Raw genomic sequence first — 19,079 nt, 5'->3', positions numbered from 1 at the left:
TAACACTCCCCTGTGGCACGCCAGAGGTTACTTTAACGTCTGTAGACGTCTCTCCATTGAGAACAATATGCTGTGTTCTGTTTGCTAAAAACTCTTCAATCCAGCCACATAGCTGGTCTGATATTCCGTAGGCTCTTACTTTGTTTATCAGGCGACAGTGCGGAACTGTATCGAACGCCTTCCGGAAGTCAAGGAAAATAGCATCTACCTGGGAGCCTGTATCCAATATTTTCTGTTCTCGTGAACAAATAAAGCGAGTTGGGTCTCTCAGGATCGCTGTTTTCGAAATCAATGTTGATTCCTACAGAGTAGATTCTGGGTTTCCAGAAATGACATGATACGCTAGCAAAAAACATGTTCTAAAATTCTACAACAGATCGATGTCAGAGATATAGGCCTATAGTTTTGCGCATCTGCTCGACGACCCTTCTTGAAAACTGGAACTACCAGTGCTTTTTTCCAGTCACAAGTAATGTAGCATTTTCTTTTCTCGACCAGTTTTGATTAAGAAAATGCATAATCGTGAAATATTCCCGCTTCAAGAAGTTTCGACAGGCGGCAGCACTACAAACAGCCTTCAAAATGGCGTCTTAACGGAGCTGCGTTCCTTGCAGAGAACTGTCATTGAGTTTCTTTTGGCGGAAAACCAGTTTCGCAGATATTCATAGGCTCTTACAGAATATCTACGCAGCCTTGGCAACGAACAAAGGCAGGGTGAGTCGTCATTGTGACAAGGTCGCGCAGATCTGTCCTATCTCCGGCGTGCCGGCCGGTCGCACACAGCTGTGACTTCTGCAATGTTGGAACGTGTGGACACTCATTTGGTGCAACAAAAATGCAAACGACCTCCTCCATGAAAACGCAACGCCTGCTCACCGAGAGCAGCTCACAAAACTTCACTGCACTGGTCGTCCTCATCTACCTACAGCCCGGATCTCGCATCTTCCAGCTTCCATCTGTTTTGAGTCAATGAAGGATGCATTCCGCTGGAGGCAATACGAGGATGATGGACACATTATTGATGCAGCAACACGTTTTCTCCGACGTCGACCAGCAGAGTGGTTCCATCCGGGCACGCAGGTTCTCTCAGGCAGTTGCCCTAAGGTCGATACATTTGAACAGAAATTGTGTTCAAAAATAGGGTTTCGTAGCCAAAATAGTCGGGAAAAAATGTGTTCCATTATTTATTGAACGCCCCTCGGACATTCACTAAAATACTTCGAGTTTCATTCCGTGTATTATTCGTAAGGTGTTATTCACAACGATATTACACTGCGCATGTCCAGTAAGTCATGAAACTCATGTATACTTTAGTAAATACAATCAGCCAAGATTTTCATATTTTTTTAATGGTGTGATCATTTTCATCAGCAAGTACTTAAATATCCGTTTTATAACTTGTAACGCGTTTTTATTGCTGCAATGCCATACAAGGCTATTATGGAGCACCTCAAGGATCTCAAGAAGATTGCGCGAAAACAAAGATGTAGAGAAGAGAGAAGCATCATAGATACAACATCTCTGGAAGTGGATACCGTTTGTGAAGCGGGAAACGTCAATAAATCATTCAGATAGCTCTGAGCACTATAGGACTTAACATCTAAGGCCATCAGTCCCCTAGACTTAGAAGTAGTTAAACCTAACTAACCTAAGGACATCACACACATCCATGCGCGAGGCAGGATTCGAACCTGCGACCGTAGCAGCAGCGCGGTTCCGGACTGAAGCGCGTGGAACCGCTCGGCCACAACGTCAGGCTGAGAAACGTCAATACGTGTGTCAGACTCTTGCCATTCATACCCGGACACGTCATTGTCGATATCAGTGACTGCGTTAATTATTCTTCCCGGCGGCTCTTCCAGATTAAGTGGCAGTGGAGGCAGGAACACAAGTTCTTTGATTTAATTCCATAAGAAGAAATGACACGGAGCTAAGCTACCGAAGAGAGGGTGAGTCGTCATGGGAAACACACCTGGTCCAGCACTGAGGTAATCGCGAACGTCTGAAAAACAAAATGTGTGGTGGACAACCACCTAATTGTAAAACATGCATTTCCGCACACATGTTTAAAGGACCTTTTTCCCTTCATTTCCAGTCAGGAATCTGTCCTTGCAGTTTGTCAGTTTTATTAACCTTTACCCTGTATACGCGTCGTCTGCTGTTTCGGAAATGTCCGAAAAAAACAGGAACCACATATACCACCCAGGTAAGCCTTTCTTGAGTTTGTAATACTTGACGGTCTGTGGTGCCGAGTTACTGAGCGTCGCCGTCTGGGTACTGGTCTCCTGCATGTAGCTGGATTGGTCCAGTGTGAGGTGCAGAATCTGCGTGACCAGAACGGCGGCGGTTTCAGGAGGGGGCCCCCGCCAGACAGCCGTGGATTTGGCGGTGAGAACGTGCGGGCAGGCGGGGCGAGGGGCCCCTTAATAACAGCTGCTGCCGCCGCCGCCGCCGCCGCCCCCACTCGCGTGCGCGGCCCGCGGGACAGCCCGTAATTGAAGAAAGCTCAGAATTAGATTCGCAGATATCTGCAATCTCCGACGGAGCAGATTCGCTCCCTCTGCTAAATTGCAGCTTCACACCGGCCGACTTAATAAAGGCTCCGCTCCCCTGCCCGCCTCGGCTGGGCGGCGAGAAAAACCTCTCCAGGCCAGAGCCACTCGAGTCACGCCTCTCTCCACTCCTCTCCTCTCCTCCTCTGGAAGCCAGGCTGGCTGGCGCTCTGCCCACAACACCTGCCCGCTGCCCAGTGTCCGCTACCAGGGTCCAGGAAGCGCCGGCCGGTGGCTCCGCGGCGCTGCACCAGCACGGCTCACAGATGGACGGCCACCTGTTTCTTCAGTAATAGCAGAAACAACTCCTTTAAGTCCTGCTACTTCTTCCATCCAATCCATCCACCCACACCTCCCTCCCTCCCTCCTTGTTTTCCTCTCCTTATCCCGTAACTTCATGGGGTCTGCATGTTAACCTGAATTTGGCAATGCTAGTTATAAAGGGTGGTCAGATGCCATTCATTTGGCCACCGCCTTCATCCCTCCCTCCCCCGTAATGGAATCTCTGTACGTCATTTGTATGCGTCTCCTATGAGGCACGTGAAAGTGTGAGACCCATTTCGAAAAAGGTGAGAATCGTGCGGCTGGAGCGTCGTTCATCTAGTAGGATGTGGAAACCACCTAAAAACAGTAACTGGGATGGCACTCGTCGTTAATCCGCAGGCTGATTCGCCTTGCGGTCGGAGCGCCTCCCCGAATCCCAGAAGCGGCGTGCTAACGCGCGTGGCTATCCGGACGCGTTCCTGTAAGGGCAACTAATGGCGCAGATTTTAACAATCTGGGGTAACTGTCGTCAAGATCACTGTGGAGTGTTGACTTCCCGTCTGGAGTACATTTGTACCTCATCGCCTCCCCCTTCACCACCACCACCACCACCTTCTCCCTCCCCACCACACACACACACACACACACACACACACACACACACACACACACACACACACACACCAACTTTAATAACCGCTCGCTCTGTCCGAAAATTAACTCAACTACATTCGTGCTGTAATTTATTACCCCACGCGTCGCTCTGTCTACTACTCCGTTCCTACTGCAGGTTTACTACTCCGCTTCTATGTAATCTTAGTAGCAGATTGCGCTTTTGCATGTTCGAAGCGCGTGGTAACCATTGACCAGTACTTCCGTAGGTACGTATCAGCTAGGTCGAAATTGACGTAAACGTTATTCAGCCGTGCGTGGCTCAGGTTGGTGCCATCTATTATTTAATATCTTCCTTTTACCGCACGGCCGCCCCATCATTTTAATTTCAGTTACTGGTGTCACTGAATTGCTGTCTTGCCTGCCCGTGAGTGGCAGCAGCAGCGTGTATCGATATTAGCCCAGCCGTATTATCTTTGCTGGACGGCTATTACTTCCCGGTCGTCGTGTGTCGTAGGGGAGTTCGGACCTGGCAGTGAGTTCGAACGCGGCGGAAGTGCAGTCGGGACGTAGCAGCAGTCGGGGGCTTAGTGCTAGGGAGGCCCAGACAGCCAGAACTGGCCGACTGCTCGCGACACAGGATGAACTGTCCGACGGACGGAGACAGCAGCGGGATCGACCGTTGGTCGGTCGTTCAGTTGGTCGCCTCTTTGGGCGACGTGTGTTTGGTCTTTCACCGTTTCTCGGCCTCGACACTGGGTCATCTTGCTGGACGTGGCTCGGTTCCTTCTTGTGCGGAGACGTCGTGGCCAATGCATGACTGGGTCCGAGCCAATGTGCCCGGATCGCTGTGTCTCCCGGTTCCGCACGGACTTCGGGTTGGGTCGGGTTGGATCTGCAGTGAGCTCCAGATAGTCTAGACTCCCCCGAACGTTGCTGACACACAAGGTTTGAGTGGCAATGACCTTGGTTGGTTGTTGGTCGGTCGTCTGGTCAGACGACATGTATTTCGTCACCGACCGTCTTTCGGTTTGGTGTGTGTGTGTGTGTGTGTGTGTGTGTGTGTGTGTGTGTGTGTGTGTGTGTCATTTGTTAGAGTTGTTCATCAGTGATTCGTTTTACGAGTGTTCGAGTTTATTGTGGCAGTGTTTCGTGGAACACTGTAACCTGTGTCAGTTCGACTGAGGAATGCTGTAATGCTGTCTGTGTACTGCAGTAGCCAGGTGGTAGGTTGCGACAGAGCAGCGAGTGAGTGTTTTCTTACCGTGTTGGTGCTGTCCGCCACGGCGTGTAGCTCCGCAGCCGTTGCGATGGTTATGTATGTCAGTTGTTATTGTGCCTTGGCTGATTAACAAACCAATATTTGAATACGAGAGTTAATGGTCTCTTCGCCTCGCTGGCACTTTGGTTGTAGTGTCGTTAGTCTGGTGACCGAAATCAGGTAGTTGGTTGCTTCGTCGGCTGTCTGTCGGTTGGGTTGCCTTCCGATGAAGAGTTTTTTAGTCAGGCTGCCTGTCTCGCCTAAACGGCCGTTAGTGTTGCTACTTCAGGCCGACCGTTGGAAACTTCTGAGCGCCGTTCCGTGTCTGTTTCATAGTAACTTCCCTGTTTGAGTTTTAGTATTTTGGTTAATGTGTGGCCTTCAGCCGAGTTTTAATATATCGTGAACTAATGTTCTTGTCTTGCCCTTAAGGTATAAGATTATTATTTTTCATATGGGGCTTTCTACCGAATTTTACTTAAAATAATCTAAGGCTTTAAGCCGTTAAATTATTGTGTTGACGTGTGGCCTTCAGTGGAGTTTAATATCTCAAACTGATGTTCCTAAGATGGTGATGCTTTGCTATGCGGCCTTCAGCCGAATTTGCTTGAAATGTTTTAAGGTAAGGCCTTCTGCCGTTTGATCGAAACACTTATTGCTTAACATGCGGCCTCCAGCCGAGTTCGGTTTAAAGTGCTAAGACCTTCAGCCTGTTTAGGTTCAAGATTTATAAAATATTTTGGGTCAAACTTCCAGAAGAACCTTGTATTTTAATTTTTTGTTTAGGCCTTGCGTCTTGCATTGAGTGTGGCCTTCAGCAGATCTGAAGTTCGTTAGAGGAGGTCGATTAAGGTTTTGAGTGTTTTGCATTCTTGTGTAATATTATGTGTTGATAAATAAAGTTTGTATGTTGAGTGCAACTGACATGAACTCATTTTGGCCCCTTTCCACAACCTAATTCACTCTGTCCTGCTATACCAGTCATTTCAGTTATTTTTCTTACCCCCACAAATTGCATTCAGTTTTTTTATGAAGACTGGAGCTACTTTTAACCGGTAGTCAAGTTTTGGTGTTGTTATTAGCTAGTCAAGACTGATGACTTCTTGGATACAACAGATTCATTTCAAGATTTAGCAGAGTTTAGTGACAATGAAACAAACATATCTGATCATGAAAGTGACAGTGAACTGTAGAACTATGAAGAGGCAGAAGAGTGTGTTCGCGAAGACACCCAGGAATTAAGACAATCTATTTTTATAGAAAAAAGCTTTGTAAATAACAACAGCAAGAGGTTGCATAGAGATACTATAAAACAACTCGGCACATCAGTTGATCAAAGCAGATATCAAAGAGATGAAAACGAATTCCAGAAGTTTTTCTAGTGACTTACATATTGCCATGGACAAAGGTCTTGGCAAAAATTGTGAAAATGATTGCAGGATCGACGAATCTACAGTGGCAAGTCCAAGTGGGATCGAGTTACTCAAAAAAGTCAAAGGTGTCGTGAGTTTTGACTCTTCCACATGTGTCCAGGCCTAAAAGAAACGAAACTACCAAAACGTATTCTAAATATCGAAAATACATGTGCAAATTGCATTCCATTGACAAAACGATACGTCTTGACTGTGATGAATGAAAATAAGTGCTTAATTGATTCGTTTGTATGCCTACCGTAATTTTTTTAATCGAAAGCCATTGTTAATTTTTTTTTATAATTTACTGAACTGATCATTATTTGATCCTTAAACTTTTTCCTGAACATTGATGAGGTACATTTTCTTTGGTTTTAGCTTAATTGCAAGAACTCTGAGAGACCAATGTTAATGTAAGAGCATCATTTATTGGCAAGAATGTCTTCTGTTTTAATAAAGATTGATTTTTCTTAAATAAGAGGCTTTCTTTTTTTGTTCTTTAACAGCAGCTTATAGAAACGGAGGTAAATAAGTTTCAAATGGTTTTTGTTCTTGGGGTTCAAAAATACTCCACGAAGTTAGTAACGCCAGTCTAAATAACGAATGTAGTTAAGGGTTAAGAATCTACTTATGCCTTAGTCAACACCTGGCTTTTCACGTACGGTGAGGGGAGCCATTTGACTCGCGTCGGCGGAGTCCAGTGGGAAGAGTGGTAGCGGAAGCTCGCGATGGCAAGCCCCGCAGTCTTATTCCTTAGCTGTGCCGCGACTGTGAGGACAATGAACTGCGTTGAAGAAATAGGCGCTTTCTTCGTATTGGATTGACTTCGGCGCTTTCAATTTTCTTGGACGTAAACCTCTACGATGTTTTATCAATGCTTACACTCAAAAATAGTGTTAGCGCATATAGTATCTGGAAGTGGGCTGAAAGTATTGGACTTTAAGTAAGATTCCCCAGCTTAGCTTTGGAAATAAAACTTACTTTGATATGATTTTCATATAGACATGCAGAATCACCTAGATCGCATACATTTATTAACTCTCATTATGACTCATTTCGGCGTCAGATATTATTAGATGAAAGAAAAGAAAGATACACGCTATCTCGTCAAATACAATATTAAGAATAAAGTAATATTTTCAGTGTTTGTCTATGATGAGATGCGTTGTATCTGTATTGTTTTCTTTCGTCTAATGATGTCTGAAGCAGAAATGCGTTTTAATATGTATTAATAAATATATGCGATCTAGACAAATGTGTGTAGAGCTGTTGACTGTTGTCACCGGCCTTTGCGAAGTTTTTTTTTTGGTACTGTGTGATACTTTTTACACCCACGATTGCGAATTCGCGTATGAACCCATATTTTTTATTGGTAACGAGCACCCTTTGTCCATACAGCCTAATGCGTTGCTGCCTCTGTATCGCGGGCTCCCGGGTTCGATTCCCGGCCGCGTTGGGGATTTTCTCAGCCCGGGAACTGTGTGTGTGTGTGTGTGTGTGTGTGTGTGTGTGTGTGTCTTCATTTCATCCTCCTCCTCATGGATTGGCTCGATTGAGCTGCGTCAAAAATTGGACTGTGTAAAAATTGGGACTTTCTACGGGCGCTGATGACCGCGCAGTTGAGCGCCCCACGAACCAGGTATCATCCTAAAGGCTAACGCGACGAGTAAGTGACGAATCCAAACAGCAGCGCATGCCCCAGGCACGTGACGTGGCAAGTATTTAAGTAGAGGAATGAGAAATTATTCTAGCGACGATACTAAACGCATCTGAGGCAATCCACTGACATAAGGAACCTTGCAAAGGGAGATTTTTTGTGCCATGGAGCCTGTGAACCAACATCTCGGAGACGAACAAGATGTGTATGATTTGTACCTAGTTTGTCCTTTTTCCTCTTTATTCTCCAGAAGTGAGATTTTTTTTTACAGCGAATCATTCAAAGCACGTAAATGAGGTTATTATAGTTAGAAGCCTCAGATAAAAGTGTGATACTCATATTTTGTTGCACCTGTGATGTAGTTCGCCATTTGACCATCCGACCCCCAGCCAGGGGGTACATCAGTGTGCGATTTGCAGGGGGGGGGATGGGGGGGGATTTCTCCCCCTCTGCATCAGACCATCCCCTCCTCTGGTTTTAGTTTATGCATCCCAACCTGGGATGTTTATTTCCCACGCACTGGAGTAAAACTTGACAGATAATGTAAATTTGTGGAGCCGAACGCTGAAAGTCTTTAATAAGTATAACTATTAACACTATTAATATGTTTCCGTTTTCTATCATCAGAATAAGTACAACTTTTCACGAATGTGCCTCTACGTTTTGAATTCCCCTCGTATATCTGTACCTGTATGTAGATGATTTTGTAAATAAGCTTTACCTATAATGAACTTTTAAAGATATAACAAGGGATGGCTTTTCTGGTAGTGCATACGCGTCAATAGTGAGTTTCGGCATTAACATCTATTTATAAATAGCTGTTTAACCATGCGTAATGCCACGGTCCAAGCTAGTAACATATATAATTCTACTAACCCCCTAAGACATCCCCCCCACTGGTAGAGGCACAAATCGAATCGCGCCCTGGGGTACATCCACAATAAAGAGAGTTATTAGAAGGTGGCTGGTTGAGAACGTGGCGCCAAACTTGGCGGTGGAAGTCCTCACCATGGAGGCGGCAGAGCGGCCGGCTCGCGACCCAGATAAGCCCCGCCTGGGGCCTTACGCGGCACGCACCGGCTGGCCCGCATGCCTGCCCGGCACGCGTTACGCAAGGCAGGTGGCGCTGCAGGTGGCGCTGCCACGCACTCCGGCGCAGCGCGGAAGGCGACGGCCCGCAGTAAAAGTGGTGAGCCGTCCCGTCCGGTCGCCGCAAAAACAGCGTCCGCCGCAGCTTTCACTGCCTCCCCTCAACAAAGACCGTCTCGTCGCTTAGCGTTGCTGTAGGCAGATTCGAAACGGATTTCGACAAGTTAGCTGAGCGTGTCGGCCACGGCCTTGATTCGTTAAGCGTACAGAAGCCGTCTTCTAACTTAAGAAATCGCGAAACTCGCCCATACATTCCACTTGGAACTCTGCCACGTGCGACGAAGTTCAGTTTTCATTCTCCACTTTACATCATGACGTGCTTTTAAGGGAAAGCCCGCAGTCTACACGCTACACACAGCAGGCGGTTACACGGGTAGCAGGGGTTGTGTGCCGTGGACTGGGCGGTTTTTTTAGGTTAGATGGCCTCGGGCAAGTACAGAAAGGGCAACAGCCTCAAAGGGTGCGGGGCAAAGTCAGGACATGCGGGGACCAAGCAGCAGTCGGTATTGTAATTGTAAACTGTCGAAGCTGCGTTGGTAAAGTACCGGAACTTCAAGCGCTGATAGAAAGCACCAAAGCTGAAATCGTTATAGGTACGGAAAGCTGGCTGAAGCCAGAGATAAATTCTGCCGAAATTTTTACAAAGGCACAGACGCTATTTAGAAATGATAGATTGCATGCAACCGGTGGTGGCGTGTTTGTCGTTGTTAGAAGTAGCTTATCCTGTAGTGAAGTAGAAGTGGATAGTTCCTGTGAATTATTATGAGTGGAGGTTACACTCAACAACCGAGCTAGGTTAATAATTGGCTCCTTTTACCGACCTCCCGACTCAGCAGCATTAGTGGCAGAACTGAGAGAAAATCTGGAATACACTTCACATAAATTTTCTGAGCATGTTATAGTCTTAGGTGGAGATTTCAATTTACTAGATATAGACTGGGACACTCAGATGTTTAGGACGGGTGGTAGGGACAGAGCATCGAGTGACATTATACTGAGTGCTCTATCCGAAAATTACTTCGAGCAATTAAACAGAGAACCGACTCGTGGAGATAACATCTTGGACCTACTGATAACAAACAGACCCGAACTTTTCGACTCTGTAAGCGCAGAACAGGGAATCAGTGATCATAAGGCCGTTGCAGCATCCCTGAATATCGAAGTAAATAGGAATATAAAAAAAGGGAGGAAGGTTTACCTGTTTAGCAAGAGTAATAGAATGCAGATTTCAGACTACCTAACAGATCAAAACGAAAATTTCTCTTCTGACACTGACAATGTTGAGTGTTTATGGAAAAAGTTCAAGGCAATCGTAAAATGCGTTTTAGACAGGTACGTGCCGAGTAAAACTGTGAGGGACGGGAAAAACCCACCGTGGTTCAACAACAAAGTTAGGAAACCACTGCGAAAGCAAAGAGAGCTTCACTGCAAGTTTAAACGCAGCCAAAACCACTCACACAAACAGAAGCTAAACGATGTCAAAGTTAGCGTAAGGAGGGCAAAGCATGAAGTGTTCAGTGAATTCGAAAGTGCAATTCTATGTACCGACTTGACAGAAAAATCCTAGGAAGTTCTGGTCTTACGTTAAATCAGTAAGTGGCTCGAAACAGCATATCCAGACACTGGGATGATGATGGCATTGAAACAGAGGACGACACGCGTAAAGCTGAAATACTAAACACCTTTTTCCAAAGCTGTTTCACAGAGGAAGACTGCACTGCAGTTCCTTCTCTAAACCCTCGCACAAACGAAAAAATGGCTGACATCGAAATAAGTGTCCAAGGAATAGAAAAGCAACTGAAATCACTGAACAGAGGCAAGTCCACTGGACCTGACGGGATACAAATTCGATTCTACACAGAGTACGCGAAAGAACTTGCCCCCCTTCTAACAGCCGTGTACCGCAAGTCTCTAGAGGAACGGAAGGTGCCATATGATTGGAAAAGAGCACAGGTAGTCCCAGTCTTCAACAAGGGTCGTCGAGCAGATGCGCAAAACTGTATCTCTGTCGTCGATCTGTTGTAGAATTTTAGAACATTTTTTGGCTCGCGTATCATGTCATTTCTGGGAGCTCAGAATCTACTCTGTAGGAATCAATATGGATTCCGGAAAAAGCGATCGTGAGAGACCCAACTCGCTTTATTTGTTCACGAGAAAAGAAAATATTAGATACAGGCTCCCAGGTAGATGCCATTTTCCTTGACTTCCGGAAAGCGTTCGATACAGTTCCGCACTGTCGCCTGATAAAGTAAGAGCCTACGGAATATAAGACCAGTTGTGTGATGCGACTTTTCGCGGATGATGCTGTAGTATACAGAGAAGTTGCAGCATTAGAAAATTGCAGCGAAATGCAGGAAGATCTGCAGAGGATAGGTACTTGGTGCAGGGAATGCCAACTCAACCTTAGCAGACAAATGTAATGATTTGCGAATACATGGAAAGAAGGATCGTTTATTGTACCATTACATGCTAGCGGAACAAACACTGGTAGCAGTTACTTCTGTAAAATATGTGGGAGTATGCGTACGGAACGATTTGAAGTGGAATGATCATATAAAATTAATTGTTGGTAAGGCGGGTGCCAGGTTGAGATTCATTGGGAGAGTCCTTAGAAAATGTAGTCCATCAACGAAGGAGGTGGCTTACCAAACACTCGTTCGACCTATACTTGAGTATTGCTCATCAGTGTGGGATCCGTACCAGGTCGGGTTGAGGGGGGAGATAGAGAAGATCCAAAGAAGAGCGGCGCGTTTCGTCACAGGGTCATTTGGTAAGCGTGATAACGTTACGGAGATGTTTAGCAAACTCAGGTGGCAGAGTCTGCAAGAGAGGCGCTCTGCATCGCGGTGTAGTTTGCTGTCCAGGTTTCGAGAGGGTGCGTTTCTGGATGAGGTATCGAATATATTGCTTCCCCCTACTTATACCTCCCTAGGAGATCACGAATGTAAAATTACAGAGATTCTATCGCGCAATGGAGGGTTTCCGGCAGTCGTTCTTCCCGCGAACCATACGCGACTGGAACAGGAAAGGGAGGTAATGACAGTGGCACGTGAAGTGCTCTCCGCCACACACCGTTGGGTGGCTTGCCGAGTATAAATGTAGATGCAGATGTCTAGCGTAACTGCCGTCCGTATTCTCTAGTTTGTAATTATGGGCTTACGAGGTCGGTTTGATAACTGGGAAATGTATATTGAAGAATGACACTTTTGTTGCGCCTTCATGGGTGGTAAACTTTATTACTGTAGGTATAGTACATTGCTGACAACCGTCTGATTTGTTCGGTGTGTGTACTGCGATTGAAAACGGAGAAAACCGAGTTTCGTGCTTTTATTAAACATTTTCCTTTGGCGGGCGGACTGCCGCATCACATTGAAGACTCTTTCCTTTTGGGTTAATGAATTTAAGCGTTTTTGACAGGACACTGAAGACGAGTAGCGCTCCGGTCGTTCAATTGAATACGTCCATGATGAAAGATCGCCTAATAACAATTCGTGTGAATGCTGAGACTGTAGGCATCTGAACTGGGCGAGTGCATAATATCTTGCACGGAGAATGAACAGCTGTGAAGTAGTTTCGTGCGAGGTGGGTGCCACTGTAGCTCAGAGTCGATCAAAAACGCATTCAGTACAACATTTCAACGCAATGTCTGGCGATGTTTCGTCGCAATCCCCAGGACTTTCTGCGCCTCTTAATGACAGTTGAAAGCTGGATCCATCGTTCATCGTCAGAATCAAAAACGCGGTTAAAACAATGGACGACGGATGGTGAAAGTGTACCAGAGAAGGCGGCGACCACTTTGTTGGCTGGTAAGATGAAGGCCACTTTTTCTTTTTTTTTTAGATTTCCAAGGAATAATCCTCATAGAACACCAGGAAAGAGGCAGAACCACAACTGGACCCTATTATGCTTCTTTGTTGGATCATTTGAAACTTGCGTGAGCTGAAACAACAAGGCAAGCACGCAAAACTGCTTTTTCACGGGGATAATGGCGCCACCCTACACACCAGCGACAACAATTGTCAGCGACGACAATTGTCAGCGACGACAATTGTCAGCGACGACAATTGTCAGCGACGACAATTGTCAGCGACGACAATTGTCAGCGACGACAATTGTCAGCGACGACAATTGTCAGCGACAACAATTGTCAGCGACAACAATTGTCAGCGACAACAATTGTCAGCGACAACAATTGTCAGCGACAACAATTGTCAGCGACAACAATTGTCAGCGACAACAATTGTCAGCGACAACAATTGTCAGCGACAACAATTGTCAGCGACAACAATTGTCAGCGACAACAATTGTCAGCGACAACAATTGTCAGCGACAACAATTGTCAGCGACAACAATTGTCAGCGACAACAATTGTCAGCGACAGTGCACGAGTTGGACTTTGAACTGGTTCCTCATTCACCCTATTCACCGTAGTTTCCAAGTGGTTCCCTAAAAGTGAAACAATGGTTTGCTGGGAAGAAATTTTCATCAAAAGAGGAAGTGGTGGTTGCCCTCAACGAGTATATCATGAATTAGACACAGGACTGGGAAACAGAGGTTTGTTGTTTAATTTTGGACACCAGCATAATTAAATTGTACAGAATCCTTAGTGTGCGAGTCCTACTCGCACCTAGCCAAGCCGAACCTGAAGATGAAGAGACAGAGACAGAGACAGTGTATGAGGATATTTAAAGGGTGTGTAAAGGGGAATGAAAATCTGATAGTCATGGGGAACTGGAATGCATTTGTAGGGGAAGGAGTAGAAGAAAACGTTACAGGGGACTATGGGCTTGTTACAGAACTCAGTTGGTCTTTCTGCTCTCCTATTCCTTGTCCCAAGTTTCAGCTAGTAATAGCTAATACCCTGTTCAAGAATCATGAGAGGACGAGGTATACATGGAAAAGGCCGGGTGACACGGGAAGATTTCAGTTAGATTACATAAAGGTCAGACAGAAATTCCAAAATCAAATATTAGATTGTAAGGCGTACCCAGGAGCAGATATAAACTCAAATCACAATATAGTAGTGACGAGGAGTAGACTGCAGTTTAAGACATTAGTCAGGAAGAATCAATACTCAAAGAAGTGGGATATGGAAGTACTAAGGAATGACGAGATACGATTGAAGTTCTCTAACGCTATAGATGCAACAATAAGGAGTAACTCAATAGGCAATACAGTTGACGAGGAATGGAAATCTCTAAAAAGAGCCATGACAGAAGTTGGGAAGGAAAAAGATAAAAGAAGGTAACTGCGAAGAAACCATGGGCAACAGAAGGAATTCTTCGGTTGAGTGATGAAACGAGGAAGTACAAAAATGTTCCGGAAAACTCAGAAATACAAGTCGCTGAGGAATGAAATAAATACGAAGTGCTGGGAAGCTAAGACGAAATGGCTGCAGGAAAAACGTGGAGACATCGAAAAAAATGATTTTCGGAAGGACAGCCTCGGCACACAGAACAAAACGTTCGGTGGCGTTAAAAGCAAGGGTGGTTACATTAAGAGTGCGACGGGAATTGCACTGTTAAACGCAGAGGGGAGAGCGGATAGGTGGAAAGAATACATTAAAAGCCTCTATGAGGAGGAAGATCTGGCTGATGTGACAGAAGAAGAAACAGGAGTCGATTTAGAAGAGATAGGGGATCCAGTATTAGAATCAGAATTTGAAAGAGCTTTGGAGGATTTAGGTCAAATAAGACAAAGGATGGATAATATTCCACCAGAATTTTTAAAATCGTTGGGGGGGGGGGGGGGGGGGGGGGAAGTGGCAACAGAACGACTATTCACGTTGGTGTGTAGAATATATGAGTCTGGCGATATACCATCTGACTTTAGGAAAAGCATCATCCACACAATTCCGAAGACGGCAAGAGCTGAGAAGTGCGAGAATCATCGCACTATCAGCTTAACAGCTCATGCATCCACGTTGCTTACAAGAATAATATACGGAAGAAAGGAAAAAAAATTGAGGGTGTTCTAGATGACGAACAATTTGGCTTTACAAAGGGTAAAGGCACGAAAGAGGCAATTCTGACGTTGCGGTTAATAATGGAAGCAAGACTGATGAAAAATAAAGACATGTTCTTAAGATTTGTCGACCTGGAAAAAGTGTTTGACAATGTAAAATGGTGCAAGATGTTAGAAATTCTGAAAAAGTTGGTGTAAGCTATAGAGAGACGTGTCATACACAATATGTACAACAGCGAAGAGGAAATAATAAGAGTGGACGACCAAGAACGAAGTGCTCGTATTAAAAAGGGTGTAAGACAAGGATGTAGCCTTCCGTTCCTACTGTTCAATCTGTACATCGAGGAAGCAATGATGGAAATAAAAGAAAGGTTCAGGAGTGGAATTTAAATTCAAGGTGAAAGGATATCAATGATACGGTTCGCTAATGACATTGCTATCCTGAGTGAAAATGAAGAATTACATGATCTGCTGAACGGAATGAACTGTCTAATGAGTACACAGTATGGATTGAGACTAAATCGAAGAAAGACGAAGGTAATGAAGAGTAGTAAAAATTACAACAGCCAAAAACTTATCAGGATTGGTGGTCATGAAGTAGATGAAGTTAAGGAATTCTGCTACCTAGGCAGTAAAATAACCAATGACGGACGGAGCAAGCAGGACATCAAAGGCAATCTAGCAATGGCAAAAGGGGGCATTGCTGGCCAAGAGAAGTCTACGAATATCAAATACCGGCCTGAATTTGAGGAAGAAATTTCTGAGAACGTATGTCTGGAGGACAGCAATGTACGGTAGTGAAACATGGACTGTGGGAAAACCGGAACAGAAGAGAATCGAAGCAGTTGAGATGTGGCGCTACAGACGGGTGTTGAAAATTAGGTGGACTGATAAGGTAAGGAATGAGGAGGTTCTTCGCAGTATAGTTGAGGAAAGGGATATGTGGAAAACGCTGACAAGAAGAAAGGACAGGATGATAGGATATATGTTTAGACATCGGGGAGTAACTTCCACAATACGAGGGGGAGCTGCTAAAGGCAAAAACTCTAGAGGAAGACAGAGATTGGAATACATCCAGCAAATAGTTGAGGACATAGGTATCAAGTGCTGCTTTGAGATGTAGAGGTTGGCAAAGGAGAGGAATTCGTGGTGGGCTGCATCAGACCAGTGCCAAATGTGATTAAAAAACTCTCACCACTGACGACGCAGAGGGCGAAGACTTTCACTTAAGACAGAGCAGCAGCGCTTGCATTGAGATGTCAGTGCTAAAAGACAGGTAGCGCACAAAAGCCTGTAGCGGCAACACTTTCGCAATGTTAAGGGTGGCTATAGAGGCAGCATGGCTCAGTATTTGCGCAAGGGACTTCCAACGAATTGTTCAGTCCATGTCACGTCGAGTTGCTGCCCTACGCCCTGCAAAAGGAGGTCCGACATGATACTAGGAGGGATCCTATGACAATCGTCACCTCAATGTATTTAGGGTAGACAAGAAATATACGGCATAGTGCGTGTATTAATTGTTCTAAAACTTGTTAAGAATTTGTTGCAACACTCGTCCTCGTCGTTGAAGATGATTTAGTCGAAGTATTGCACTGTTATTACTGAAATAAAATTTAGTATGCTTAAAAGTTTTCCTTTTTTTTTTTGAGGTGGAAAAACTATTACGAGCTGAGGAAAATATTTACTCCTTGAAAATGATATGATCTCTGAGGGGTGTTGAACTTTAAATTCGTTTAGGGAAGAAGTGATTTTAATACAATCAGGGCTAAAGTAATAGAATTTTGATTTAATAATTCGTTGCGCATATTCTGGGGATTGGAGTATTAAGCCTCTGATGCGGCTAATTTAACCTGAGAAAGCGTTTAGTAACATCAAGAGTACTCAGGGTTGAGAGAGTGTGAATAGTTTTAAATACTCCTACACTGCTTCCCAAAGCAGAAACACCGTAACACAAGAAACAACACATATCAACTTTTCAATGGAAGAAACAAATTAAATTTTCTTGTGGTACATATTGCTAATGCCGCTTAGTTAATCAAGCAATACCTACTGCTAGCTCATGGCTAACGGTCCTCCTACAGAGTTCGTGTAAGCTCACTCAACTGCAATACTCGGGTTGAAAATCGGCGGATGACCGAGTTGGTAAACACGCCCTCTCCAAATGGCACACAAATTTGCCTGAAGCACACCAGGGTGGCTACCGATCGATCCCCCGGTTCTGCGCGTTCCAAAACGGCTTGACGACTAAGTTTCGAGCCTTCTCAGCCAATCTGCCTCAAGGACGGAAATTAAGCAATTCCATTGGTCGTTTCCAGCTGTCACTAACAGCATTCAGCGAAGAGTGGTCTTCTGCCAGGGCTTTTCGAAGTTTACTTCCAACAAGTGCTGCGAAACACTGGCCCTCCTGCGGAAAATCACCCGGCCTTGAAAACAGCACACTGCCCAAACGCCACCCATTTAGCGGGGAAGACAGGTCCGTTCTATGCTGGCAGGAAAGATGCCTCCTTTCCACAGACCAGACACCGGAAACCGACTCGACGTTCAAGACAGTCACAGGGCGAACACACAGGCGCGGTTAGGAAATGTTTTACACTTGCCACTGCACAGGGTAGTTCCGTGAAGATGTTACGAACTTTCATGGATGTCAAATCGAGGTAACGGACCCTGGGCCGAAATGACCAAGTCATAAACGAAGATCGTTCTGACACCTCTGACTGGGGAATGCATGTACTAGTCCTCTTATTAAGGTAGGCATCTTCCAGAGGTGTTACTATGAACAGAAACAAGAAAAAGTATTTGTAAACATGGGCTTTAAAATACATACCTGAAGTGCTACGAGCACTTGTTCAGTAGAAGAGAGGTTTCACGGTAGAGAAGATTAGTAAGTGCTCATAGCTCTGAAGGTATGTGTATTAGAGTCCTTGTTTACTAGACGTTTTTCTTTCTTAGTCCATACTACCATGTGTGAAAGTTGCATACTCTATATTCTTAGCAACAACAGTACCGGTACATGTGCCAGAGGTATAACGATTTTCGCTTATAGCTTTTGGTTCTGTCATTTCTGGAGCGAGGTCCCTTCCCTGGAAGTTTGTGCCCTCAAAACTGCATCACCCTGTACATTAATGGGACACATAAGTCTCTTGGGTACCATCGAAGTAATGGCTGTTCGTGGGTTCTTATGAAATGCTCCGCTTGGCGCAGTTACGTATCTGGTAACGTCATCGTCCTGAAAACAGTGTTGTTAGGGAAAGAATTTCCCGGTCTTCGTAGAGCAAACTTACATAGCTCTACAGCAATGAAGTAGCATCAGATCGGAACATTTTCGTCAAACACGGTATTTCATACGACTGCAGTTCCTAGGAAACTGCTTGCGGCTGTCTGGCAAGTGAAACGGATAAATTTTCCTAGTAATCTGTCTCGCATTTTGGTGTGCATTCCGTAAGTGCGCCTTCCGGAAGCGTCAGCCGTGCTGTTAGCTGATGGCTCGCTTTCGGTGCTGCTTCTGGGAAGTGCAGCGATAGCCGTTATCTCACGACAGTGCAGTTGGCTGTCCCACTCGGTCGCTACCTCTCCACCCACCGTATCTCGCCACGCACTCTACTCCACTGCGAAACGGAAAGCCAGCCAAGGACGGTCGAACGCACAGACTGACAATCGACGTTGACCTGCTTTCTCAGCACGACGCTATTTACTGTTGCGCAACCGTTTCTTATAATCCGTATCTACAACCCTCTTGAACAGGATAAACACAGTGCGATGTCCTTTCATTGCCAGGCGGAATAGGTGTCGACGGACCACTGAGCAACGCAGTAACGGTTGAATGACACCACTGAAAACAGTTGTCTAGCCGCACTGGTTAGACGGCTAAATTTTCAATTGATTACAGTCATTCGAATCAAGCAAATGGTTACGAAAACAGTGGAAACATCTCAAACATAGCGCATGCGGCGCTGGATCAGCTTTAATCCGTCTTACTGCTGTCTTTTCTGACGTAATGAATATCTAAAACTACCGAAGTGTTTAACGATAAACGAAGAACTTAAGGAACGGATTACTGTTCAAGGTGAATCAGATTCAAACCGCAACCTAGATACGATGAGATGTTATGAGTGATGCAACATGCTGTGTTGATCACACCATGTCGAACGCTGAAACGAAGATGAATATAATTTGCAGGAGATGCGATGCCGTCAAATTGACCAACGCAG

General features: G+C 45.2%; 2 protein-coding genes across 3 annotated transcripts in view; both read right to left on the bottom strand.

Annotated features, from left to right (window-relative positions):
* The window catches only part of LOC126428313 (uncharacterized), a 30,809-nt gene extending 28,996 nt beyond the window's left edge, over positions 1-1,813 (bottom strand). Inside the window, exon 1 of the mRNA XM_050090279.1 lies at positions 1,801-1,813. Coding sequence (XP_049946236.1) covers positions 1,801-1,813 — 13 coding nt within the window. The remainder of the gene's footprint in view (positions 1-1,800) is intronic.
* Positions 1-19,079, bottom strand: part of LOC126481668 (uncharacterized) — a 462,622-nt gene that overhangs the window by 335,185 nt on the left and 108,358 nt on the right. The window lies entirely within an intron of this gene.

This window comes from Schistocerca serialis, chromosome 1 (assembly GCF_023864345.2).
Source record: "Schistocerca serialis cubense isolate TAMUIC-IGC-003099 chromosome 1, iqSchSeri2.2, whole genome shotgun sequence".
Classification (NCBI taxonomy): Eukaryota; Metazoa; Arthropoda; class Insecta; order Orthoptera; family Acrididae; genus Schistocerca; species Schistocerca serialis.
This window is presented reverse-complemented; position numbering and strand designations above follow the sequence as displayed.